The sequence below is a fragment of the Megascapheus bottae genome, chromosome 2, assembly GCF_031878675.1.
Source record: "Megascapheus bottae isolate mThoBot1 chromosome 2, mThoBot2.hap1, whole genome shotgun sequence".
In the NCBI taxonomy this organism is placed as follows: Eukaryota; Metazoa; Chordata; class Mammalia; order Rodentia; family Geomyidae; genus Megascapheus; species Megascapheus bottae.
Window position 1 is genome coordinate 48,529,171 of NC_143510.1, and position 22,875 is coordinate 48,552,045.

The 22,875-nt window shown below is 41.7% G+C and overlaps 1 protein-coding gene across 1 annotated transcript; it reads right to left on the bottom strand.

Annotated features, from left to right (window-relative positions):
- Window positions 1-3,744: 3,744 nt before the first annotated feature.
- Window positions 3,745-5,906, bottom strand: LOC150066845 (uncharacterized). The gene is made up of 2 exons (XM_090353307.1): window positions 5,443-5,906; window positions 3,745-4,718 (listed from the first exon to the last, which is right to left on the bottom strand). The coding sequence occupies exons 1-2, from the start codon at window positions 5,904-5,906 to the stop codon at window positions 4,703-4,705; spliced, it is 480 nt and encodes a 159-aa protein (XP_090209433.1). The 3' UTR covers window positions 3,745-4,702.
- Window positions 5,907-22,875: the final 16,969 nt, after the last annotated feature.

Consider the following 22,875-nt stretch of genomic DNA (forward strand, 5'->3'; position numbering starts at 1 on the left):
TTTTCTTGCATGCTAGGCAAGCACTCTACCACTAGGCCATGTTTCCAGCCCAGTCCTCACTATGATAGCTCTCTTGAACTTATTTTCCAGGGCCAGGAGTTTGGCCTAGTAGTAGAGTGCTTGCTTAGCACCTTGGTACCACATACATAGAAAAAGCTGGAAGTGGTGCTATGGTTCAAGTGGTAGAGCTCTAGCCTTGAGAAAGCCCAAGGACAGTGCTCAGGCACTGAGTTCAAGACCCAGGACTGTCAAAAACAGAAACAAACAAAAAAAAAAACAACAAAAAAAACCAACTTACTTTCCCTGTGTAACTGAAGTTTTTTTTTTAATCTTCTGACCAATGACTCTCCAATCTCCTCACTACCCCATCCCTTGCAGCCTCTAGTAACCACCATTTAACTCTCTGCTTTTACAAACTCAACTCCATGAGAAGCTACATATGTTATATCATACAGCATTTGTCTTTCTGAACGGGGCTCAGTAAATTTAACATATGCTCTTCAGGTCTATCCATGTAGTAAAAGTGACAGGATGTGCTTCTTTGTAAAGGTTAAATAGTATTTCACAGTGCACATATGCCACATTTTCTTCTTTTTAGTTCTTTATTAGCAAATGGTAGATGTACAAGATGACTGTAGTGTCATGTCCACATATACAGCATACCTCCTTGATCAAAATCATCCCATCCATTTTTCTCCTTCATCTCTCTGTGCCATATTTCCTTTATCCAGTCATCCACTGATGGCCATTTAGGTTGACTGCATATTAGTTATTGTGACACATGATGCAAGGAACAAAGGAGTGCATGTGTCTATTTCATGTACCTGTGTCATTTCCTTTGGCTATAAACCCAGTATTGGCTTTGATGGATCATATAGTAGTTCTATTTTGTACGTTTGTTTGTTTACAGTACTGGCATTGGGACTCAGATGATTTACTGCTTAAGCCACACCCTCAGTATATTTTTAATGTTTTACATAACTTTCATATTCTTATAATGGCTGTAAAAATTTATATTCTTACCAACAGTGTCTCTTTTCTTCACACACTTTCCAACAATTACTTTTTATTTATTGTTTATGTGTATACAGATTATCTACTAGATATATATGTCATATATATTTTGGTTTTTGGTGCTGGTCCTAGGGTTTAACCTCAAAGCCTCGGTACTGTTCTTGAGCTGTTATGCCTAAGGCTAGTTCTTTGCCACTTGAGCCACAGCTCTGTTTCTGGATTTTTTTATGATTAATTGGAGATAAGAGTCTCATGAACTTTCCTGCTAGCTTTGAAACATGATCCTCAGCTCTCAGCCTCCTGATTAGCTACGATTACAGGTGTGAGTCCCCAGTTTTCAGCTTATTTATTTTTTATATTAGGTGTGAGATGACATGTCATTCTGGTTTTAATTTGTACTCCCCCAAGATTAATAATGGTAAGCATTTTTTCCATCTCTGTCTTGTACATTTACTCAGGTCCTTTGCCAACTTTGTAATCAGATTAGGTATTTCTGTATTATTATTTGATTTCCCTTTATTTATGGATATTACGGTTTAAAATATTTTCTTTAATTCCATTGGTTGTTTGCTCATTCTACTTGATTGTTAAGAAACCCAGTTTAAATATAAAGACATGAAAAGGCTAAAGCTAAAAGAATGCAAAAAAAGAAATTGCATGCCACAATTCTATTCAGAAATATCAGTACACCTGTCTTAAGTAGAAAGAAGAATGGTAGTAAGGACATGCAGTATTCTGACATCAGAATTGTTCACTTTGAACTAATTGACATTTATTGAGTACTCCATCCAGGAACAGCCAAAGACATTCTTCTCAAGTGCACACAACATGCTTAACTACAATATATCATCTTGGAAGCTATGAAACAACTCTAAATTTTTTTTTTTTTTGCCAGTCTGGGCTTGGGCTCAGGGCCTGAGCACTGTCCCTGGATTTTCTCAAGGCTAGGGCTCTACCACTTGAGCCTCAGCACCATTTCCGGCTTTTTTCTATGTATGTGGTACCGAGGAATAGAACCCGGGTCTTCGTGCCTGCTAGGCAAGCACTCTACTACTAACCAAACTCCCGGCCAACTCTAAATTTTTTTGGAAGGCACTGTCATATAAACGATGTTTCTGGACCACACACAATTTATAATGACAACAAAGTACTGTGGAAAATTCCCAAATATTTGAAAGCTAGACAATGTATGTCTAAGGAGTCCATGAGTTAAAGTAAAAACAAAGAGGGAATTGTATATTTAACTGAATTAAAATGAAAATTTTAATTATTAAAGACATTGTAAGTTAATAGCAAAATTTGTGGAATGCAGCTAAAGCAATAGAGAAAAATTTATATTATTAAATGCCTAATTTAGGAAAGAAGAGTCTAAGATCAATTCCTTAGTTTTACCTCAAAAAACAAGCTGGGGGCCAGGAGTTTGACCTAGTGGTAGAGTGCCTAGCATGCACGAAAACCCAGGATAGATTCCTCGGTACCACATATTTGGAGAAAAAGCCAGAAGTGGTGCTAAGGCTCAAGTGGTAGAGCTCTAGCCTTGGAAAGTCCAAGGACAGTGCTCAGGCTCTGAGCTCAAGCCCAGGACTGGCAAAAACACAAAAACAAAAACCAAGCTGGTAGTGATAAGAAGCAAATGAACTGTAAGCAGAAGAAAGGAAATAAAAGTCAAGAGTGGAAATCAATGAAGCAGAACATAAAAAGTCAGTAGAGAGGCGGGGAGTTTGGCCTAGTGGTTGAATGCTTGCCTAGCATGCACGAAGACCCGGGTTTGACTCCTGGGTACCACATGCATAGAAAAAAAAAAAAAAGCCGGAAGTGGTGCTGAGGCTCAAGTGGTCGAGCTCTAGACTTGAGAAAGCCCAAGGACAGTGCTCAGTCCCTGAGCTCAAGCCCAGGACTGGCAAAAAAAAAAAAGTCAGTAGAGAAAAATCAATGGAACCAGAAAAGTGCTTACCAAGGAGGAGATGGGGACAGAGAGAATGCATATGACCAATATCAGGAATTAAACACTGTATCACTACAAGTTCTGTTAGACAGTAAAAAAAAAAAAAGGATATTATGAACAACTTTATGTTCATAAATTCAACATCTTAGATGAAATAGATAAACTTTCATAGATATAATCACCAAAGTTCACTAACTCAATTATTTATTTATTAAATAAACTTGTAGTTTAAAACTATCCCCCAAAAGGAACCCTAGAGCCGGGTGTTGCTGCTTCATACTTGTAATCCTAGCCACTCTGGAGTCTGACATGTGTGGATTGTGGTACAAAGCCAGCCAGAACATGAAAAAAAAAATTGTCCAGGTCCAGATTCTATACTACCGTTTCTTGTATCCAGAATATATAAACCACTACCAAAATTCAATAAGAAAATCATGTTCCAAAATAGGCGCCAGAGGTGAATAAGCTTCACCCACGAGGATTTGCTGATGTTGTCCATAAAGTAGGAGTTATTGAATAGAAGTAAAAAACACAATTAGTAACATTGCACATCTATGAAAACGACTACTGATACCAAATGTTGATAACAATGTGGAGGAACTGGAACTCTCTTATGCCACTAGGAGTGATATAAATGGCACAACCACCTTGCAAAACCGCTTTCTTGGTATAGTAAATACACAATTTCTTAGTGTGCTTTCTTAGTATATTAAACACACACTGAAAACAGGATGCAGCCATTCTATTTTAGATACTTACAAACTAAGACAGACGAAGCCTTGTATATGTTCACCACAGTTTTATTGGTAGTAGGCAAAACCTAGAAATAACCTAAATGCCATCAATAGTCAATGGAGTCATCCATCGTAGGTTATCACGCAGCAATTAAAAAAAAAAACAACAATCAGTAAGCTCTTTCTTATGGACAACAGAATAGTCTCAAAATGACTAGATGGAGTGGAAGGAAAAAAAAAGTTCATACTGGACGATTCCATCCATTTAAAATTCTAGAAAATGCAAACTACATGTACGGTCACAGAAGATGGGTGGTTGCTTGGGGAGGGTGTCTGGGGGTGAGCCCTAAAGAGGATTTCAGAGAAGCAGGGCAGAACTTTGGATAGGGCGGGGTACCTCTATGACTTTGGGGTGATTGCACGCATGCGCACACTGGTGGACACGGAATCCTTTCGGCGTTGGCGGCTTGTTGTTAGGCACCTCCATAAAGCTCCCTGAAAACGCCCGCCGTGGGCACTGTGTGTGTGGGGGGGTGGCGCACTGTCCGCGTGTCGAGTGGCGTTAGAAATGCCTCCTCTGCAGTCCTTCGACGGTTGGTAAAGGGACGATGGCTGTGCCCTTCGGCGGGCACACCGCGGGTTAGAAGGGGATGCCACGTACCCCGGGAGCCCCGTCCGTCCACGGCAGCTTGAGCTTGCTTCTCGCTCTGGACCGTGCAGCGGTGACAGGAAAGACACGCGGTGCAGCCCGGAGGCCCCGGCACCGGGCGGGGAGTCCTCGTGCTCGCCCTGCAGAGCCCCACGAGCCCGGGAGAAGCCGCGGCGAGGCCGGCGCCTGCCCTCCGGGTGGGGACTCCGAGGTGACCTCTGGATCCCCGGGGGCCGGGCCGGAGGGCGGAGGGGCACGGAGGGCGCCCCGCCGCTCACGCCGGGGTGGCCGGGCCCGTGCGGTGCCCAGGTTGCCTCGCCAGGTTGTGTAAATCGGAGTTCCCGGCGCCGTGTAGAGATGTCACAAACTCAAGCGGCTGTGGAGGAAAGAGACGGGCAGACAGACCTGGTGTGGACTAGGGCCGCGGAGCACCGAGTCCACAGCACCGCGCCTCCGGGGTGTCGCCGCGGGCGGGGCGGGGCACAATCTGTCCGTCGATCCGTCCGACCGGTCCCGGTCCCGCGGCCGGCCGTGCGGGCCCGGGTGCGGCCCCTCCCGCGGCGGCGGGCGGGCGGGCGGGGGCGTCGCGGAGGCGGGCCCGGGGACGCTGGCTGCGCTCGGGCGGGCGCCCCCTGCCGGCCCCGGCTCCTCGCGCGGATCGAGCCCCGGCGGCGCGGGGACGCCGGCCTGCGAGCCGGCGAGCGGACGCTGCGGGAGGACGGACGGGCGCGCCCGGCGAGGGTAGGTGGGCCCGGGCGGGCGGGGGAGGAGGGGGCGCGCGGGGGCGCGCGCGGCGGGGGTCGGCGGGGGCGCGCGGCGGCGGGGGCGCGCGGCGGCGGGCGCGAGTCATCAATTATGCAAGGACCGGCGCGGCGCGGGAGGGGGAGGGGGCGGGCGCGGGGAGCGCTCCAAGATGGCGCCCACCGCAGTCCCGCCCGCCGCAGCCCCGGCGCCTCTGCAGTCCGGCCGCGCCTCCCGGGCCCCGCGCTAGGGCCGCCGCCGCCTCGCTCGCTGCCGCCGCCGTCGCCGTAAGTCGCCCCAGAGCCTCAACGCCACCCCGGTGGGTGGCCGCTCCTCGTCCCCCGGGCTCCCCTCCTCACCTCGGGACCCCGAAGCGAGCCCGTCCCTTCTCCGGGCAGGGGCTTTGCCGCAGAGTGTGCGGGTCCGGGCTCGCGGGGCCGCGGAGCGGGGCGAATGCCCTGTCCGCTTTGGACATGTGTCTGAAGTCCCGTTTCCTTCTGCCGTGTCTCCTGGGGTCCCCGAGTTGGACGGAGGTCCACCGCCGCCCCCCACCCCGGGACGCCCTGCTCCCCGGGCCTGCGGGCCGCGTCGGGGGCCCCCGGCGTGGCCCTCGCGCCCCCTCTGCGGTGCGTCCCCCTCCCCCCAGGGCCGGGCCCAGCGGGCTTGTTCGGAGAAGGGCAGCGCCGTCGGGATCTCCCCGCGGCAGCCCCCAGCTCTGCCCCCCGCCCCCACGCCTCTCTGCACCCTTCTCCCTCCCCTGCTCCGGATGGCTACCAACTGCAGAAGCCGGCGGGGGGGGGGGGCTCCTGGGCTCCTCGGGCATCCAGAACAACCCCCACCCCGCCCCCACCCTGACCTTTTTGCTTGCATGTGTCAGCCCCCCCCACCCCTAGCAGGGTGCTCTGGGGGCTGTGCTGCGGGCCCCCCCCCCCCCACGACCTTCCACGACAGGCCAAGATTCCTGCATTGGGGAGCACATCACTTTGAGGACATCCCTTTCCCCCACCCCCACCCCTACGCCACCCTATGCAGCGCTCGTCCCTCTCCTCCAGGCTCCCTCCCCCACCTTACCACCGGCGGCTGCACCCTGGGGCTTCGGGAGAACGCGGGCGCCTGGCCCTGCCGCGCGGACCCTTCCTCTCTAGCTGTCTCTTCCGTACCCGGGGCGCCGCAAAGCCTCTGCATTTCTCCCGGGAGCTCAGTTCCGTCCCTTCCATTACCTGCAGCAACCACCGGTGGAGACTTGGCAGTGAACTTTCCCAGCTAACGTTAGTCGGGGGCTATCAGACCCCATTTACCAGCCCCAGCTTCCAGTTGGGATGGAGTGGCGATCTTTTTTTTTTTTTTTCCAGCCCGATAGAATCCTCCAAAGTATGCATTCCTTCCAACTACTCCACCCTGTGTCCTCTCTTCCTCACTTACACTGCAGTTTTTGAAGTGCGGGGGAATACATTTTCTAATCAGGAGATTCCAAGATTTGCATCGATGTTCAACCGATTGTCGTCGGTTCAGGGGAGAGGGGCCTGGAGAAACTTTGCATTGCATCTGACAAAATTGACGGGGAGGGCGAAATAATTAGCACGGGGCAAGCTGTTAACACAAGGAAAAAAACTGCCTTTAATGGACGGTGGGCACCGAAGAGGCAGGGTTTTGGAAGCAGGGAGTGTGGGTGAGGACTTTGGGAGCAAAGGGAAGGAGGGCTTTCTGTAACTGTTTTCTCAAGTTTGAACCAGAGAGGTAGCTGTATGTTAGGGCTGGGGCATATTTTAGCTTTCCAAGGAGATTTTGGGGTGTGGTAGGTTTTTCTTTACTAACAGTCTCTCGGTGCCTCTCTCTCCACGTGCGGTAGAAGATATGGGGGAGGGGGCTTTTTTCTTTCCTCAGAAGAACTGTTTTTGATGTGTAATGCAAATGGCTGAGCAGCCTTACAACCCAGTACCAAGTGGGTAGGAATCTTGAGGGATTCAGAGTGAAAATGCTCAAAGCTGATAGCACATTGCCAGTAACCTGGTTCTTGACGTACCGCAGTGTTTTTTCTCTTTGGAACTCATGACCCATAGGGCCTTCACTTCTCTCTGAAAGAGGATTTGATTGGTGGGTGCGGGAGGATGGTGGTTCCTGTTCAGCAAGCATTTTCTGTCCTAGAAATCGAAGCTCTCTGGAGAAGGCTGCAGATATGTTCTGTGTTCTCAGAACAACTGATTCAGGGTGTATGTGTATGTTGTGTTTCTTAGTAGGGCTGCTTGCCAGTGTTGCAAATCAATTCATGTTGATGCAGGCCCGTTACTGATTTCCTGGGTTTCCTTTGAGAGGCTGACTTTATATGTCGTTTGCTTTTTTGGGCCAACTTTTTATCAAAATCTGTGGATTTTATTCTAAACTAATAAGGTTGAAGTGGAATGCAATGCACTTAAAAGCAACCATATAGTCCTTATTGGTTCTTCATAGGATGCTTAGAGAAATTTTCCTCCTGGTCCAGCTTTGTGTGGTGTTGATTTAGGTTCATGCTAGGGCTTCGGTGCTGTGGTGCTGAAAGGACAGCTCCCCACCAGATTCGTAGGGATGGGCGTGCATGCTGCACATGATTTAGGTTTTCCTCACCCTTTATTAATCGCAGGCTTTTGGTGTGCATGTGCATGCGCAGCTGGGTTTGTACTTGAGGTTGAAGGCCTAGTTATCACATTTTATTACTCCCACATAACTCTTCATTTTGGCTGTCCCCCATGGAGGCAATGTTTTATCAGCTGCCACAGATCCACATGTAAGTCACACAGTGACATTCAGCTGACTGCATTATTTGAGCACATTTCAATCATTTCAGATATCAAGAAACTGTTAATATTATGGAAATCTGGTCTTTGCCAGAAGGAATTAGATAGCTTGCCAAATTAAGCTGGATCAGAAGGTCATCTTCACTGGGTTGATTGGTCCAGTGAGTTGAGGAAGGGACTTGGACAACAGCAGGTGTCCCATTGTTTCACTAAAGTATTTTCATCCAGAAAATTATGTTAAAATCACAGAATAGGAAAGGAGCCATAAAATTCACTGTTATCAATCGCTATCCAACTTAGAAAATTCTCTTTTGGGATATAATCTGCTTTGGTAGGAACTTAAGACATAGAAAGTGGCTCATTCACTGTAATTGAAGTACTTTAATCTCATTTACATACATAAGGTAACATACATAAAATTGAAAGGCATCTGAATTGGGCCTATACCAAGACAGATGTCCTTTTCGTGCATGTTACCAAGATTGAGACTCAATGTTCTGTAGAGATTATAGGAGAAACCTGCACTTAGCAAATAATACAGAGAGGCATGTCCACTTAAGCTGAGAAAAACATCCTGTGAATGGAAAGAAAAATAATTATCTTTAATATGCTGAGATTATGTAACAAGTTGTTCTGGAAGGCACATTCTTGAATTAATGAGAACTTAGTTCGAGAACTTAGTTCCTATAGGTTATAACTAACAAGGACATAAACACACATTGTATAGAAAGTATTAAAAATAGAAAGTTTCTCTAGAGCTGGGTGCTGGTGGCTCACCCTTATAATCCTAGCTACTTAGGAGGCTGAGATCTGAGTATGAGGTTCAGAGCCAGCCAGGGCATGAAAGTCTGTGAGACTCTTTATCACCAATTAAACGGCCAGAAAACTGGAAGTGGTGCTGTGGCTCAAGTGTTAAGAGTGCTAGCCTTGAGCTGAAGATCTCAGGACAGTGCCCAAGGCTAGGGTTCAGGCCCCACGACCAATGACAACAACAAAAAGTTTATCTAGAGTGCGATTAGTTACTACAATTATAAAAGTAATGTATATTGCACAAAATTTTAATGTATGTAAAAGCAGGAAAAAGTCATTCTTAGTTTTATTATCCTAAGCAAAAGTTGTCTATGATGGCATTTTTTCAGCTTTTTGTTTCCAAGAAGCACTTGGAAAGATACTTTAAACAACAGTGTTGTTGTTTTTTTTAACTGATTCTTTCATAAATTCATAATATACCAGTCACACAGCAACTTAAGTACTAGGCTGTTGGTTTTCAGTTTACTTTTTTCCTTAATCCTTCTTAATTTAAAAACCTTTAAATATTTTTCTTGAATGAATTTACTCATAAAATTGGACTCATTTGAAATCTTTTGATGTAATCTAGCAAATTAACTAGAAGAATAAGGAAACTCTTAATTAGTTACTCAATAAACACAATTTCACCCTGCACCTACTATGTATAAGGCATGTACTGAGCACTGGCATATTAAATGGTCCCAAATTAGAAAATAATGCTGTCCTCAAAAAACATGGCTGTTCTAGTGTTATAGGAAGGAAACAGCAAGTGCTGATGGCTTACGCTTTGAATAAGAGCTACTTAGGATACTGAGATCTAAAGATCATGATTCAAAGCCAGCCCAGGCAGGGGAAAAAAAAATGTGAAATTGTTCTCTTCAATTAACATCCAAAAAGCTGGAAGTGGTCCTGTGGCTCAAACTGTAGTCTATTAACCTTGAATGAAAAAGCTAAGTGAGAGCATGAGGCCTTGAGTTCAAGCCCCTGTACTGGCACCAAAATGAATGAATGAATGAATGAAACAAAACTTTTACCTTTTCCTGATGACTGCAATGTTGTGTGGTGGTCTTTCAGGTTGATCTCAGTGATTTAGTGGTAGGTAAGGAAAAGAAAGGAGAGGGCCTATAAAAAATTGTTTTGTGTCCCCTTATGAAACTGTAGAAACAGTATAGATGCACAGTTAAGTGTACTATCTCAGATTAAGGTGAAATGAAGGCCTAAGAAGGTTGTCATTTTTTTCCATTGAAGAAAAAAAAGCCAGGAGTAGCATAGGCTTTGGAGTCATCAAAACTAAGTTCAGATTTTGACTGTATTACTTATTTGGTTTGTGACCTTGGGCAAGTTATTTAATCTATCTAGGCTTCAATGTTCTCATCTATAAAAATAGGAATACTAATACTTTGCAGGGTGTTTGTGGAGATTAAATGAAATCTCTGTTTCCTTATGGGTTCTGACACATAGAGATCAGTATATAGTTCCTTTCTCTCTAGGGATTTAGCAGCTTAGCTTGTATTTGTATATGTATTTGATGTAGTGTATATATGCTCTGTATTACATTTCAATAGTCTGAAAACAGTTATTTTATCTTCAGTATGGCATAGAAGTAATAATATGCAAGTCCTTTAACTTGGATTGTATTGCTAGTCTGAAAGGAGACAACTTTTACTCTGTAGTTGCTAAATGTGTAAATGCCTTAACCCTTTGTTTTGAACAGAAGTTCATTCCCAAATTGTGCTAGACTAGGACTCTCTGCCACAAAGGAATGCTTTAATTTATCCAGTTGGTAGGCTATTGAACTTTTTTTTTTTTTAACTGTAGCTTAGGATGTGAAGGAGGAATGGACCCAAAACCTGAGACTTGCCTTTATTCTCATTTTTTTTTTCTTGCCAGTCTTGGAGCTTGGACTCAGGGCCTGAGCACTGTCCTTGGGCTTTCCTCAAGGTTAGCACTCTGGCACTTAAGCCACAGCACCACTTCAGGTTTTTCTGTGGTACTGTGTAATCAAACCTAGGCTTATGCATGCTAGGCAAGGACTCTACCACTAGGCCATGCTCCCAGCCCTATTCTCAACTTTTTAGTTGTGGCAAATGATTATCCAAATTTGGAGTTGTATTTGTTTTCTTCATTTTAGGGTTCTCTGAACTGAAATGTCTCAATTGAATGGGTCTCATACATTTTCATCTCACCAGTGACTTACTCTACTCTATGTTCTGTTTATGAAAATTCTAAAAATCTTTCAGTAATTAGATAAGGCAGATATTACTACATGTATTAGCTGAGGAAACCTGCGTATCTAAGTAAGTGAGCGATTTGCCAGGCCTAAAGACTATTTAAATGGTAGGGTGAATACTGGTACTCAAGATAGTTGACTCACACTTAAAGATTTTCCTCCATTAAATGGTGATATATTCCGATGTTCATATAACCAAGTAATGTGAGCAATTTTGGTTTATTTTAAGAAATTAACATTATCCTAGGTAGCTAAACATATCTTAGTGAGTGGGCATAATGAAAGATTCTGGGATAGGTAGAGGGAGGGCAAAAGTACCTGTGAAGAAGAGCATTTTGGATAAGGAAGAATGAAAGAAAATGAACTGAGGATGTACCAAAAAGTAGAAAGTGGATGAAAATAGAGCATTAAAGTAACACATTTATTTTCCTTTGCAGCCACCCTAGGTACTTTTTAGAAGTCTGTCATGTCTTAGCATCTGCCCCCTTTTCTTCATATCTCTTGCACATAAATATGTTTGGTTACTCATAAATGTTTTTACATTGCTAACCTAGGGCCAGAGGGAATTATAGTTGGCTGTCACATGGACATCTTTGCTTATCAAGGTTGAAGTTGGTATAAGTCCCAGGGAGCAAAGCATGCTGGGATTGATGCTGGGGTATGGCAAGGGAATTGGAGCAGAGCTAGTTCTGGGGGCCTTTGGGTGAAAAGAGCCAAGAAGAAAGAGTATAATGGTCAAGATTCTCCATTTGTGTATTGAGCTGTGTCATGGTGAGGTAAACAATGAAAGAAAGATGGGAGTCTGACATCTAAGAGGTTCTTAGTTTAGGACTGTAGCTCTGCTAGTTCTGAAAGGAGTCTGTTGGGATGGAAAGAATATAAACTGTTGGGTAGAGAGATTGGGAGCCCTCTCCTCTTTTTTTAATGCACTGTTGGAATGGAGAGAGGCTCCTTGCATTCACTAGCTTGTCCCAAGGTCTAGAAATGGAAAGCACTAAAATCCCTCAAAAGTCCTATTAACAGGCTCTTTTCATGTTCAGTTGATTAGTGTGGTTTTCATCTGTAAAATCTTTAGAGCTCCTGGGGGAAAAGAACATTAGAGAAGTTGTGAATTATACAGTCCTTCATTTCCTTGATTTTTTTTTCCCTCATACATTTTGGGTATTTAACTGTTGTTAATATTTCCATTAGATTGAGCTTGGAAAAGGAGAAAAAGTCAAAATTGAAATGTTACTTTTAATTTTTAGGTAATAATCGATAAAGGAAGATATTACAATTATTTTATCAATGCAGATACAGTTTATTATTTCTATTCTTACTCCTTATTGGAATAAAGCAGGCATTTGAATATTGAGCCCCCATTTGCATGTTGTCTGTTGCAATTCAGTGTGAAATAACACTTTCCCTTCCTTTTGCTGAACAATAGCCCTGTAAACAAATCGGGCTTAATTTATTATGTAGTTAGCTCCTTATTTTAGGAGAGTTCCTCATTTAAGGCTAATAGGCTTTTTTGTGTCACACCCACTGGTGCCTTTTTGTCTTAGCAAAAAGCTGAGCGAAATGCTTTTACATGAAAACAAATTAATGAGTTATTATTAAATTGCAGAGTAACATTAAAGAGATTGCAAATAAATTCGGTAGAGTTTTCTCAGATATCAGAATACCCAGAAGTCATATTCACTACAGAACACTTAATTGTATTTACTAAGATTTTGGTGTAGACTAAAGAGATCCTCGTTTCTATGGGAAAATGCTTTAAAGAAAGTAAGGCATTTTAGAGATGGGTGTTGTGATGGGGATTGGGAACTTGAGGGATTATCAGAGGGGATAGGGAGGAACCCGAAGGCATCAGTGAGAGTGGGCAAGGGAATTTGAATATGCCTGTGAAGACATGATGTTCACTGCCCTCTGGGGAAACCTGTAGGTTGATGGTTGGCTCATTTCTTTCCCCCCCTTCCATTTTTATTTTTATTATTTTATTTTATTTTAATTTAATTTTTTTGCCAATCCTAGGACTTGAACTTTAGGGCCTGAGCCTTGGCTTTGGCTTTCTCAAGGCTAGAGCTCTACCACTTGAGCCACAGTACCACTTCCGCCTTTTTCTATGTATGTGGTACTGAGGTATCGAACCTGGGTCTTTGTGCATGATAGGCAAGCACTCTTACTTATTACTAGGCCAAACTCCTGGACCCCTTTTTGGGGGGAAGGGTGGGTCATAGGGCTTGAACTCAGGGCCTGAGTTCTTTTGTCTCAAGCCTAGTGCTGTACCATTTTGAGCCACAGCACCACTTCTGATTTTCTGGTGATTAATTGGAGATAAAAGTTTCACAGACTTTACTTACCTGGGCTGGCTTTGAACTGCAATCCTCAGATCACAGCTTCCTGAGTAGCTAGGATTACAGGTGTGAGCCATCAACACCTGCTGGTTGGGCTCATTTCTACAGTGGTCTTGCTGTTCTGGATAGGGTATAGGATCTTAAGGTGGGATTTTGTTTGTTTTGTTTAAAGTGTTATTTTATTCTTAGTTCTGCTAGAAGTTTTCTGTAAATTGCTTTTTAAAATGTTATCTATAATGGGAAAACTGGAGAATATTTTCTTGCTTAATGGCAAAAAAATTTTAGTAACAATTCTTAAATGTTTTATTTTGTTTTTCTCGTTATAGGTTTTTATGCATATTAAAAAAATCTTTCCTAAAAAATGGTGCTGTTGATGATAGTTCTTCCATCTTAAAATATAGTCTTAAAATACACCGTTTAGGGGCCAGGAGTTTGGCCTAGTGGTAGAGTGCCTGCCTAGCATGCAAGCAAGACCCAGGTTTGATTCCATAGTACCATATTCATAGAAAAAAGCCAGAAGTGGTGCTGTGGCTCAAGTGATAGAGGTCTAGCCGTGAGAAAGCCCAAGGACAGTGCTCATGCCCTGAGCTCAAGCTCTAACACTTGTAAAAAAAAATACAGACTTTTATTTATTTGAGTAATTTTTAGAGAAATGGGGTTGAAAAATTGGATTCAAACTTGTTTTCCCTTTACTGTCTTCAAGTTACTCCAAGGTAGTTGCAGTTGGCAGTTATGATTACCAACTTATTCTGTAAATCTTCCTACCTACTTATGCACACATGCACGTTATCTTTCCCCTATTTTTCCATTAGTTTTTTAAAAAAGACTTTAGAGCTGAGCAATTATATCCTTGTAGCTCAATTAATCCTCCCTTTTCCTTATGATGTACATATTCTGTGTCTTACTTTTCCTTGTGAAATGCATATTCAAATTTCTTGGCTTATTTAATATAAAAAGTTAGTTTGGGCCAAAGCATTTTTTTTTACCAACTACATTACTCTTCTGAGTTTTGCACTAGAGAATTTTCTATTAAATAATAAACATAGAGGAAGTTTTGGCCATCTTGAGAACTCGTGGTCTATTGCTCCCAAGGGGGCACAGTAACTCACCTAGCCAGACCACACTATCAATGACTATTTAGTGAGTAGCATCTGGGGTGTGGCATTGTAATGGGCATTGAGAGAGCTGTAAAAGATGCCCCTTATGTTCTAGAAACTAGATTTCTTTTTTGCTAAATAAGAAACTCAAAATGTAATAATAAATAAGAAAACAATTAATGGTTCTAGAAGTCATCAAAACAGTTTTCATTGCCATTTGAATGGTATGATTCATAAATATATTGATTAGGAAAGCTTCAGGCTGGTATGATCAGAGACAAGTTGATGGAGGAAGTATAATTTGAGCTGAATTTACAGAATAGTTGAGAAGAATAGCGTGGACTAAATGTGAAACTATTAATGTATGAATTGTTTTCGGAGAACAAACCAGTTGGATGGGGTACAGTTCCTCAGCCAGCAAAGATATGGGCTACTTATACTATGAGAACCTAGAAGATTTTTTTTTTTTCTGGGATAGGGTTTCTTCTTTTTTTTATTAGAGAATTTTTTATTAGAGAATTTATTTACATTGATTTTTTACATCATATTTCAAATGTCATGTTTAACAAACAAGTATTTAAGAAGGGAATCTATATATATAATCACTGGCACTTAGATTTTAGAACATAATTAAAATTAAGCTGTGGGTTTGTATGTCATAGGTACATATTAATGTATGTAATAAAACATTATGTCTATAGAGTATATAGCCCATCATAGATTTTTATGTCTGTGTAGCTATGTTTGTATCTTCAAGACCATGTCCATAACCTTGAGTACCCGAATATTGAGTCATCGCTCTTGTACTGTTTGGTTCTAATAGCCACATACTAAGGATACCATGTGCCTTTTGTTCCTTTGGTCTTGACTTATCTCAAGATGATTTGCTCTAGCTTCATCCACTTCCCAGCGAATGCCATTATTTTATCTTGTCTACATAGCCATATGTAGCATTCCATTGTGTGTGTATATATATAATATATATATATAATCACATTTTTTTGGTATCCATTCATCTGCAGTAGGGCATCTGGGTTGTTTCCATCGCTTGGCTATTGTGAATAGTGCAGAGATGAACATGGCTGAGCAGGTGTCCTTATCATATCCTGGATTATGGTGCTCAGGATAGATGCCCAGGAGTGGTATGGTGGGATCAAAGGGAAGGTCTATTTTCAGTTCTTTAAGAAACCTCCACACTGCTTTTCAGAGTGGCTGAACTAGTAGTTTCCATTCCTACCAGCCGTACAGTAGGGAGAACCTAGAAGATTTTTGAGGGAGTGCACTATGACAATCAGAACTATGACATAATTGTTTAGGAAAATCTGGCAGCTAATCTGGTGTCTGGTAAGATGGACTAGAGTAAGGAATAGCCATCTGGCTAGTTGGTTATTTGGCTTTGATGAAGACTTGGACTAGAGTAGTGGTACTGAAGACTGAAAGGAAAAAATATAAATGTGATTTTGAATATGTGTGTCACATGGAAAATATGGTTTTGAATATGTGTTTCACATGGATGTGTGTCTAACTTTTGTGTATTTTTTTAATGCTGATACTTTGTTACTATAAAGCTCAGGGATAGCACCCAGGCTGAGTTCAAGCCCCAGGACTGGCACCAAAAAGTAAAAAGTTCAGGAAGACTCACTAAAACTCAGTAAGTGAGTTTTACTGAGGGGGAAAGGAGAGGTGCTTAGGGATCATTTTCTTTTTTAAAGTTTAGAGACGGAAAATTTCCTATTTTGAAAAACTGGAGAAGTTATGTTTTGTATTACATGCTGGTATAGTCTGGTCCATGGTTTTCACTTGTTACTTCTTTTAGGATGAACTGGCTTTATGAAATTCCTTATTCCCTACACTGTCTCTGATGAAGATTATTTAATGTTTGTGGCTTTCTATTGATATTTTGGAGTCTTCCTCTCCATATACAAACACTTAACTCATATTTTTCCTTGTTTTTTCTCAGCTCACCTCTTATTTAGAGGATGAAAAAGTGACAACATACTGTTTCATAGGCCTGGTGGATGACTAGTGTCTTTACTGAAACGCAATGGATTTCTTTTCTGATGATTTGCTTATTCCCATGCTTCATGTCAGCCATAGTGTTTGAAATTGTGGGCTACATTAGGGGTAGCAGGTGAAAGCGTTCTTATGGGTAGAAACAGAGGGAAAGAGGAGGTGGCTGCATTCAGCCAGTGCTGTTGCTATTTCAGGTTATGAATCTTGGGCGGTGGCTAGAGAGTAAGACTTAACATACATGAACCAACCTTGTGTAGCTGGAGTATAAAACAGTGGTCAGTGGGCCCTACTATAAAACTTGCACGGTGTACAGTAATGATATGCAGTATAGGTAGGGACCAGGGAGTGTGGTCCTGTGACTACTTATTCTGATTAGCAAAGATCTTTGAATAAGAAAAACTAGCGTGATTCAAACATCAAAATGTACACATCAAAATAAAAATATACAGAGAGAAAAGCATACCAGGAACAGAATTTAATGGAACAGAACTTCAATGTGTTAAAATTACTTTCTGTTTCATTGGTAGAGTTAGCAAGTTTTTGTAAACTCCATTTACATTTACCATGTCTTGCACCCAGTTGGCAGAAGTCCCCATGGTTTACTGTGAAACCAATAGAGCAGGCAGAGTTCATGTGTAAGATGTTAATAAATGTGCATCCTGCTTGGGAATGCAAAGCACCCTTTCAGCAGTTCCTTTAGGTTCTCTGTGCAATTGCATTTTTAGTTGTACCTGCTTCTTTCTTGTTGAAGTGATTAAACCATAGTGCCCTGGGACAAGGAAAGCCAACAAAGACTGCTGGGCTGAGTAATGGCTACCCGTTGCATTAACAGAGGGTTCTAGTATCATAATAGGTTTGCATATTATCTCATTTTTTAGTTTTCTATTTATTTGTAATTATTTTTTCCTCATCTCTAGAAAAGGGAAGAAGACTGTTCCTACTGAATATACATATGGAGGGCTCAGTGTAGTACAGAAACTGTACAATGACTGCATGAGACTTTCAGTTACCTCATAAAGCCTTACTTCCTTTTTGCAGTTCTTAAAGGGAATGCCAGCCATAAGTGCCCAGTAAGGTAAGGTTTAAAAGGAAAAATTCTTAAAAGCTTTATAGAACAAAAAGTAAGTCCCTTTTTGTCTTTGTGTGATGAATAGATATCAAGACTTACTATTAATTAAATGTGTGTTCTCATCTTCTATTTTAATTTGATGATGTCCAGCCTAAACTTAGGACTATCTGCTTTGTGCCTAGCCACCTGTCTTCTTGGGCACTGTACATCTTTGGTTTACCTTGTTAGTTGTAGGTTGTGGGAGATGCCGCACCTTTGGCCTCTCCTTCCTCTCCATCTGCCTTGCTTGTTTCTAGTGGTGAGAATTAGACTAGCAATTAGACTTACTTGTTCGCTTGGACTTTGCCCCTAAGCCTGCCTTTGCCTATGGTGGAGTTCAGAGAAAACTTAAGAGGAATTATTTGTCATGCAGTGTAACCTATTGTAAGGAAAAAAGAAATCCCATGATCATGAAAAGTATGTTACCTTTCTGGCTAGGATTCTAGAGCCATTAGTTCTTATAGGCAGGTGCTGCTTTGGTTTATAGATGTGGAGTTGTTTTGCCTTCCCAGTTTTTTCATTTTATAATTCAGTCACAGAAGCTAATAAGAACTCCTGTTTATAGGAATAGATAGTGACTTTTCATGGCATTATATATATATATCAATATATATTTATATTGATATATCTATCTCTCTATCTATCTATCTAAAACAAAATCAACAAAACGCAGTAGTAAATTTGCAGAATTTAAAACATGGGTACTAGCCAAAATTTGGGGCAAGAGTGTATGCAATGTTTTGTGGCCAGAATTTAGGGGTTAGAACTTCTGCATTCTAGTGGTGTATTTGGCCAACCATATTCCTGGAGCAAATATAGTTCTTTTTCTAGTTGAGCTCCTATTCCTGTTGAGATCCTATGGCCAAGTAATGTATGAGTAGGGCTTGGAATGTGCCTTAGTGGTAGAGTGCTTGCCTAACAGGCACGAAGCCCTGGGTTTGATTCCCCAGTACCAAATAAACAGTAAAAGCCAAAAGTGGCCCTGTGGTTCAAGTGGTAGAGTGCTAGCTTTGAGCAAAAGAGGCTCAGGGACAGTGCCTAGGCCCTGAGTTCAAGCCCCTGGACTAGGGGGAAAAAAAGTATGAGTATGTGAATAATCGGTTGGAGAATATTTGAAGTGATAGCTAATGAATAGAAAATGTAGTTTCCATTTGAACATTTTAAATAGCTTTGTTCTTTTTATTGTGATTCATAAAAATTGCAAGTAACCCCATTGGGATAGAATTTTGACTGGTTTTTAATACATAAAGGTTCATGTAACTATTACTATAATCAGGAACGGTCCCATCATCTCCCAGACCGCCCTCGTGTAGACCCTTGGTAGTTAAGTCTTCCCTAATCCCAAGTTCTTGGCAATCCATGCTTGCTTTTGCACTCCTGTTTTACCTGTTCCAGAATATATGAATGGAATCATAATATGGCATAGAACTTGAGACTAGCATCCTTTGGTCAGCATAAATTCCCTGGAGATTTATTCATGTTGTTGGTATTGACCAAGTGATCTTTTTTATTGCTCAATACTATTCCACTGAAGGCAACGGTTTATATGAACAGTGACCTAGACACTTTCCATTAAACACTTTCCACCTAACAGATTGTTCCATTACAACAGTTTGCTTATTCAAGTGTAGAAGGGCATATAGGATCTACCATTTCTGGTAATTGTGAGTAATGACAGTTGTAAACATACACGTGTTGGTTTTGTGTGCACTTTTCTCTGAGGTAACTCCTAAGAATAGTATTGCTGGGTAATACAGCAATGGATATTTCCCTTAGAATGAAAACTACAAAACTAACTTTCAGAGTAGTTATACCATTTGGCATCCTTGCAAGCAATCTACAGGACTTTTTTTTTTAAAGTGGAGAGTGGTATTTCATGTGGTCCTAGTGTGCATTTCTGTAGTGGTTTATGATGTTGAGCATGTTTTCTCCTTTTTTTTTTTTTTGCTAGTCTTGGGCTTGGGCTCGGGGCCTGAGCACTGTCCTTGGGCTTTCTCAAGGCTAGAGCTCTACCACTTGAGCCACAGCACCACTTTCAGCTTTTTTCTATGTATGTGGTACCAAGGAATTGAACCTGGGTCTTTGTGTATGCTAGGCAACACTCTACCACTAGACCAAACTCCAAGCTGATAAATTTGTTGTTTTTTTGTTTTGTTTTGGTTTTTTGCCAGTCCTGGGGCTTGAACTCAGGGCCTGGGCTCTCAGCTTTTTGTTCAAGGTTCGGGATCTACCACTTGAGCCACAGTACGACTTCGTTTTTTTCTGTGTATGTGGTATCAAGGAATCGAGCCCAAGGCTTTGTGCATGCTAGGCGAGCATTCTACTACTAGGCCACGCTCCCAGCCCATTAAGCATGTTTTCACGTACTTGTCTGCTATTGCTGCATCTATGGTAAGGTGGCTTTTCAGATATTTTGCTCATTTAAAAAATACTGGATTTCCTCTACCCCCTCCTTTTTTTTTTTTACTGCACTGGGGTTTCACCTCAGGGCTCCTTCTTAAACAAATTCTCTACCACTTAGCTCTTTTGGTTTAATTATTTTCTAAATAGAGTCTCTGTTTTTGGCTACATAGGCCTAAAAGCAGTACTCTTATTGTTGCCTCCCCAAGTATCAGCAGCAGCAGAAGCATCATTTTTCTTTTTTTCTTGTCATTCATGGGGTTTGATCTCAGGGCCTGGATGCTGTCTCTGAGATCTTTCGTTCAAGGCTAGCACTCTACCACTTTGAGCCATGGCACCACTTCCAGGTTTTGAGTGGTTAATTGGAGATAAGAGTCACAGGAATTTTTCTGCCTGGGCTGGCTTCAAACTGTGATCCTCAAGATCTCAGCTTCGTAAGTAACTTCTATTACAGGCATGAGCCACCAGAACCCAACCCCAACTAGCTTTGAAGACAGTGTATGTCACCCGGCTAGCTTTTTATTGTTGAGATAGGGTCTTGTTAGCTTTTGGTCCTGGCTGGCCTCAAACCACAAACCTCCTGGATCTCTGCCTCCTTTGTTAGGCATACTGATTCTCAGTGATTCTTTGTTTTCTTATTGTAGGTTTTCGTTTTATTTTATTTAAGAAAACGCATTCACAGAACAAGTCTTTCACCAGAAAAATTCCTTGGTCGTATTTCTTCCCACCTTTTCTTTTTGTTTTCTTAACACTGATATGTAGTGTTAAAGTTTAAAATTTTGGTTAAACCTAATTTGTCCATTTTGAATGGATTATGTTTTTTGTACAATAAAGCTTTTCAAAACATAGCACAAGGTGTTCTTTGTTTTCTTTTAAAATTTGTGTATTTTACATTTAGACTATGGTCAGTTTTTATATAAAGTGTGAAAATTAGGTTTTACAGAGTTCATGTTGTACATTTGTTCCAGCACTATTATTATTATTATTGTCCTTTTATTCATTTTCATTTTCTAGCAGAATTAACATCCTTTGCCTATGGCTTCTATTTTTAAAAATATTTTATTTTATTTAAAGGTGATATACAGAGGGGTTATAGTTGCACAAGTAAGGTAATGAGTACACTTTTTGTCAAACAGTGTTACCCCCCCCTTCCTTTTCTTCCACTTTTCCTCCCCCCATATTCCCTCCCTACCAAATTGTAAAGTCCATTTCCAGCATATTGCCTTGTGAGTATCACTTTTGCACTGGTTCACCCTTTGCACTTTGTCTCACCATTTTATTCCCCTTCCCTTCCTAAATCAGATAAACATATATGAGACACATAAACATATACATAAGTCACAGGATACCAAAATCAAAAACAGTGACAACAGGGGATAAACCAAAGCGGGGCGGGGGGGGGGGGGCGGGGGAATGAAAGAAAAAAGAAATAACTCGGGGCTGGGAGTTTGGCCTAGTGGTAGAGTGCTTGCCTAGCATGCACGAAGACCTGGGTTCGATTCCTTGGAACCACATGCATAGAAAAAAGCTGGAAGTGGTGCTGAGGCTCAAGTGGTAGAGCTTTAGTCTTGAGAAAGTCCAAGGACAGGGCTCAGGCCCTGAGCTAAAGCCCAGGACTGGCAAAAAAAAAAAAAAAAAAAAGAAAAAGAAAGAAAGAAAGAAAGAACTCCACACAGTACATTAGAAAAAAACCAACCCTCTTGTTTCTGTATCTTGGAATTCACTTTGATTAGCATCATTTTATTTGGTCATATGTACATAGTGGTTGAGCTATTGTGATCTTCTGCTAGGACTGTCCTAGACGTATATTATTACAAATAAAAGAAACCATGGCACCTATGTGTTTTTGAGTTTATTTCACTTAATATGATTTTTTCCAAGTCTTTCCATTTCCTTATTAATAGGGAGATGTCATTCTTTCTGATGGAAGCATAGAATTCCATTGTGTTCAAATACCACATTTTCTTGATCCATTCAGCTACGGAGGGGCATCTGGGTTGTTCCATATCTTAGCTGTGGTAAATACTTCTGTAATGAGCATAGTTGCAGCACCATTATTTTTTTTAAAGATTACCTTTCCCTGTTGAATTGATGTTGTATCTTTGTTGAAAGCTAGTCGCCTGTGTCTATGTGAGACTTATTCCTGGGCTCTTTTCTGTTCCATTGATTTATGTGTTTGTTATTTTATCAATATACAGTCTTGGTTTTTATAGCTTTACAGCAAGCTGAAAGTTGAGTAGTGAGAGTTTTCCAAATTCATTCTTTTTTTTCGTATATTTTTTATTGTAATTAATAGAAGGGTTACATGATATTTGCCAGATAGATGGTGCATTAATTCCCATACATTGATACCCTTTCACATATCTTGGTCCCCATTTCCCTCCCCCCCACCCCCACCCCTCATCTTGATTTTCCCCGTTCCCTATCCAATTTCAGATAACCAAATACAAATATATACAGATATATCAGGTAACAAAGTGAGATACTATAACAATATGAGATAACCAAGGGACAGCAAAAGAGATGAGAGATAACATAGTACATTAACAACAACAATCATTCATTATATGGCTTATGTTTCTATATCCTAGAGATCCTTTCAAATCAGAGAAAGGCTGGATAAGTGGGACTGCATTAAACTGTAGAGCTTTTGTATGGCAAAGGACATAGCTAGTAAACTAATTAGGAAGCCTACAGAGTGGGAGAATATCTTCACCAACCATACAACAGACAAAGGCCTCATATCTAAAATATATCAACAGCTCAAAAAATTGAATCAATCCAAAACTAATCTCCAAAGAAACAACCATCCCATTAAAAGATGGGCCAAAGACTTAAAGAGAGTCTTCTGAACTGAAGAAGAAACAAAAATGGCCTACAGACACATGAAGAAATGCTCAACTTCTCTGGTCATAAAAGAAATGCAAATCAAAACAACTGTAAGATTCTACCTCACTCCAGTTAGAATGGCCAGGATCAAGAAAATTAATAACAGATGCTGGAGGGGATGTGGCCAGGAGGGATCACTACTACACTGCTGGTGGGAGT

Bases quoted from the DNA above. Each gene is read 5' to 3' on its own strand.
- LOC150066845 (XM_090353307.1), bottom strand. From the start codon at position 5,906: ATGCCCGAGGAGCCCAGGAGCCCCCCCCCCCCGCCGGCTTCTGCAGTT.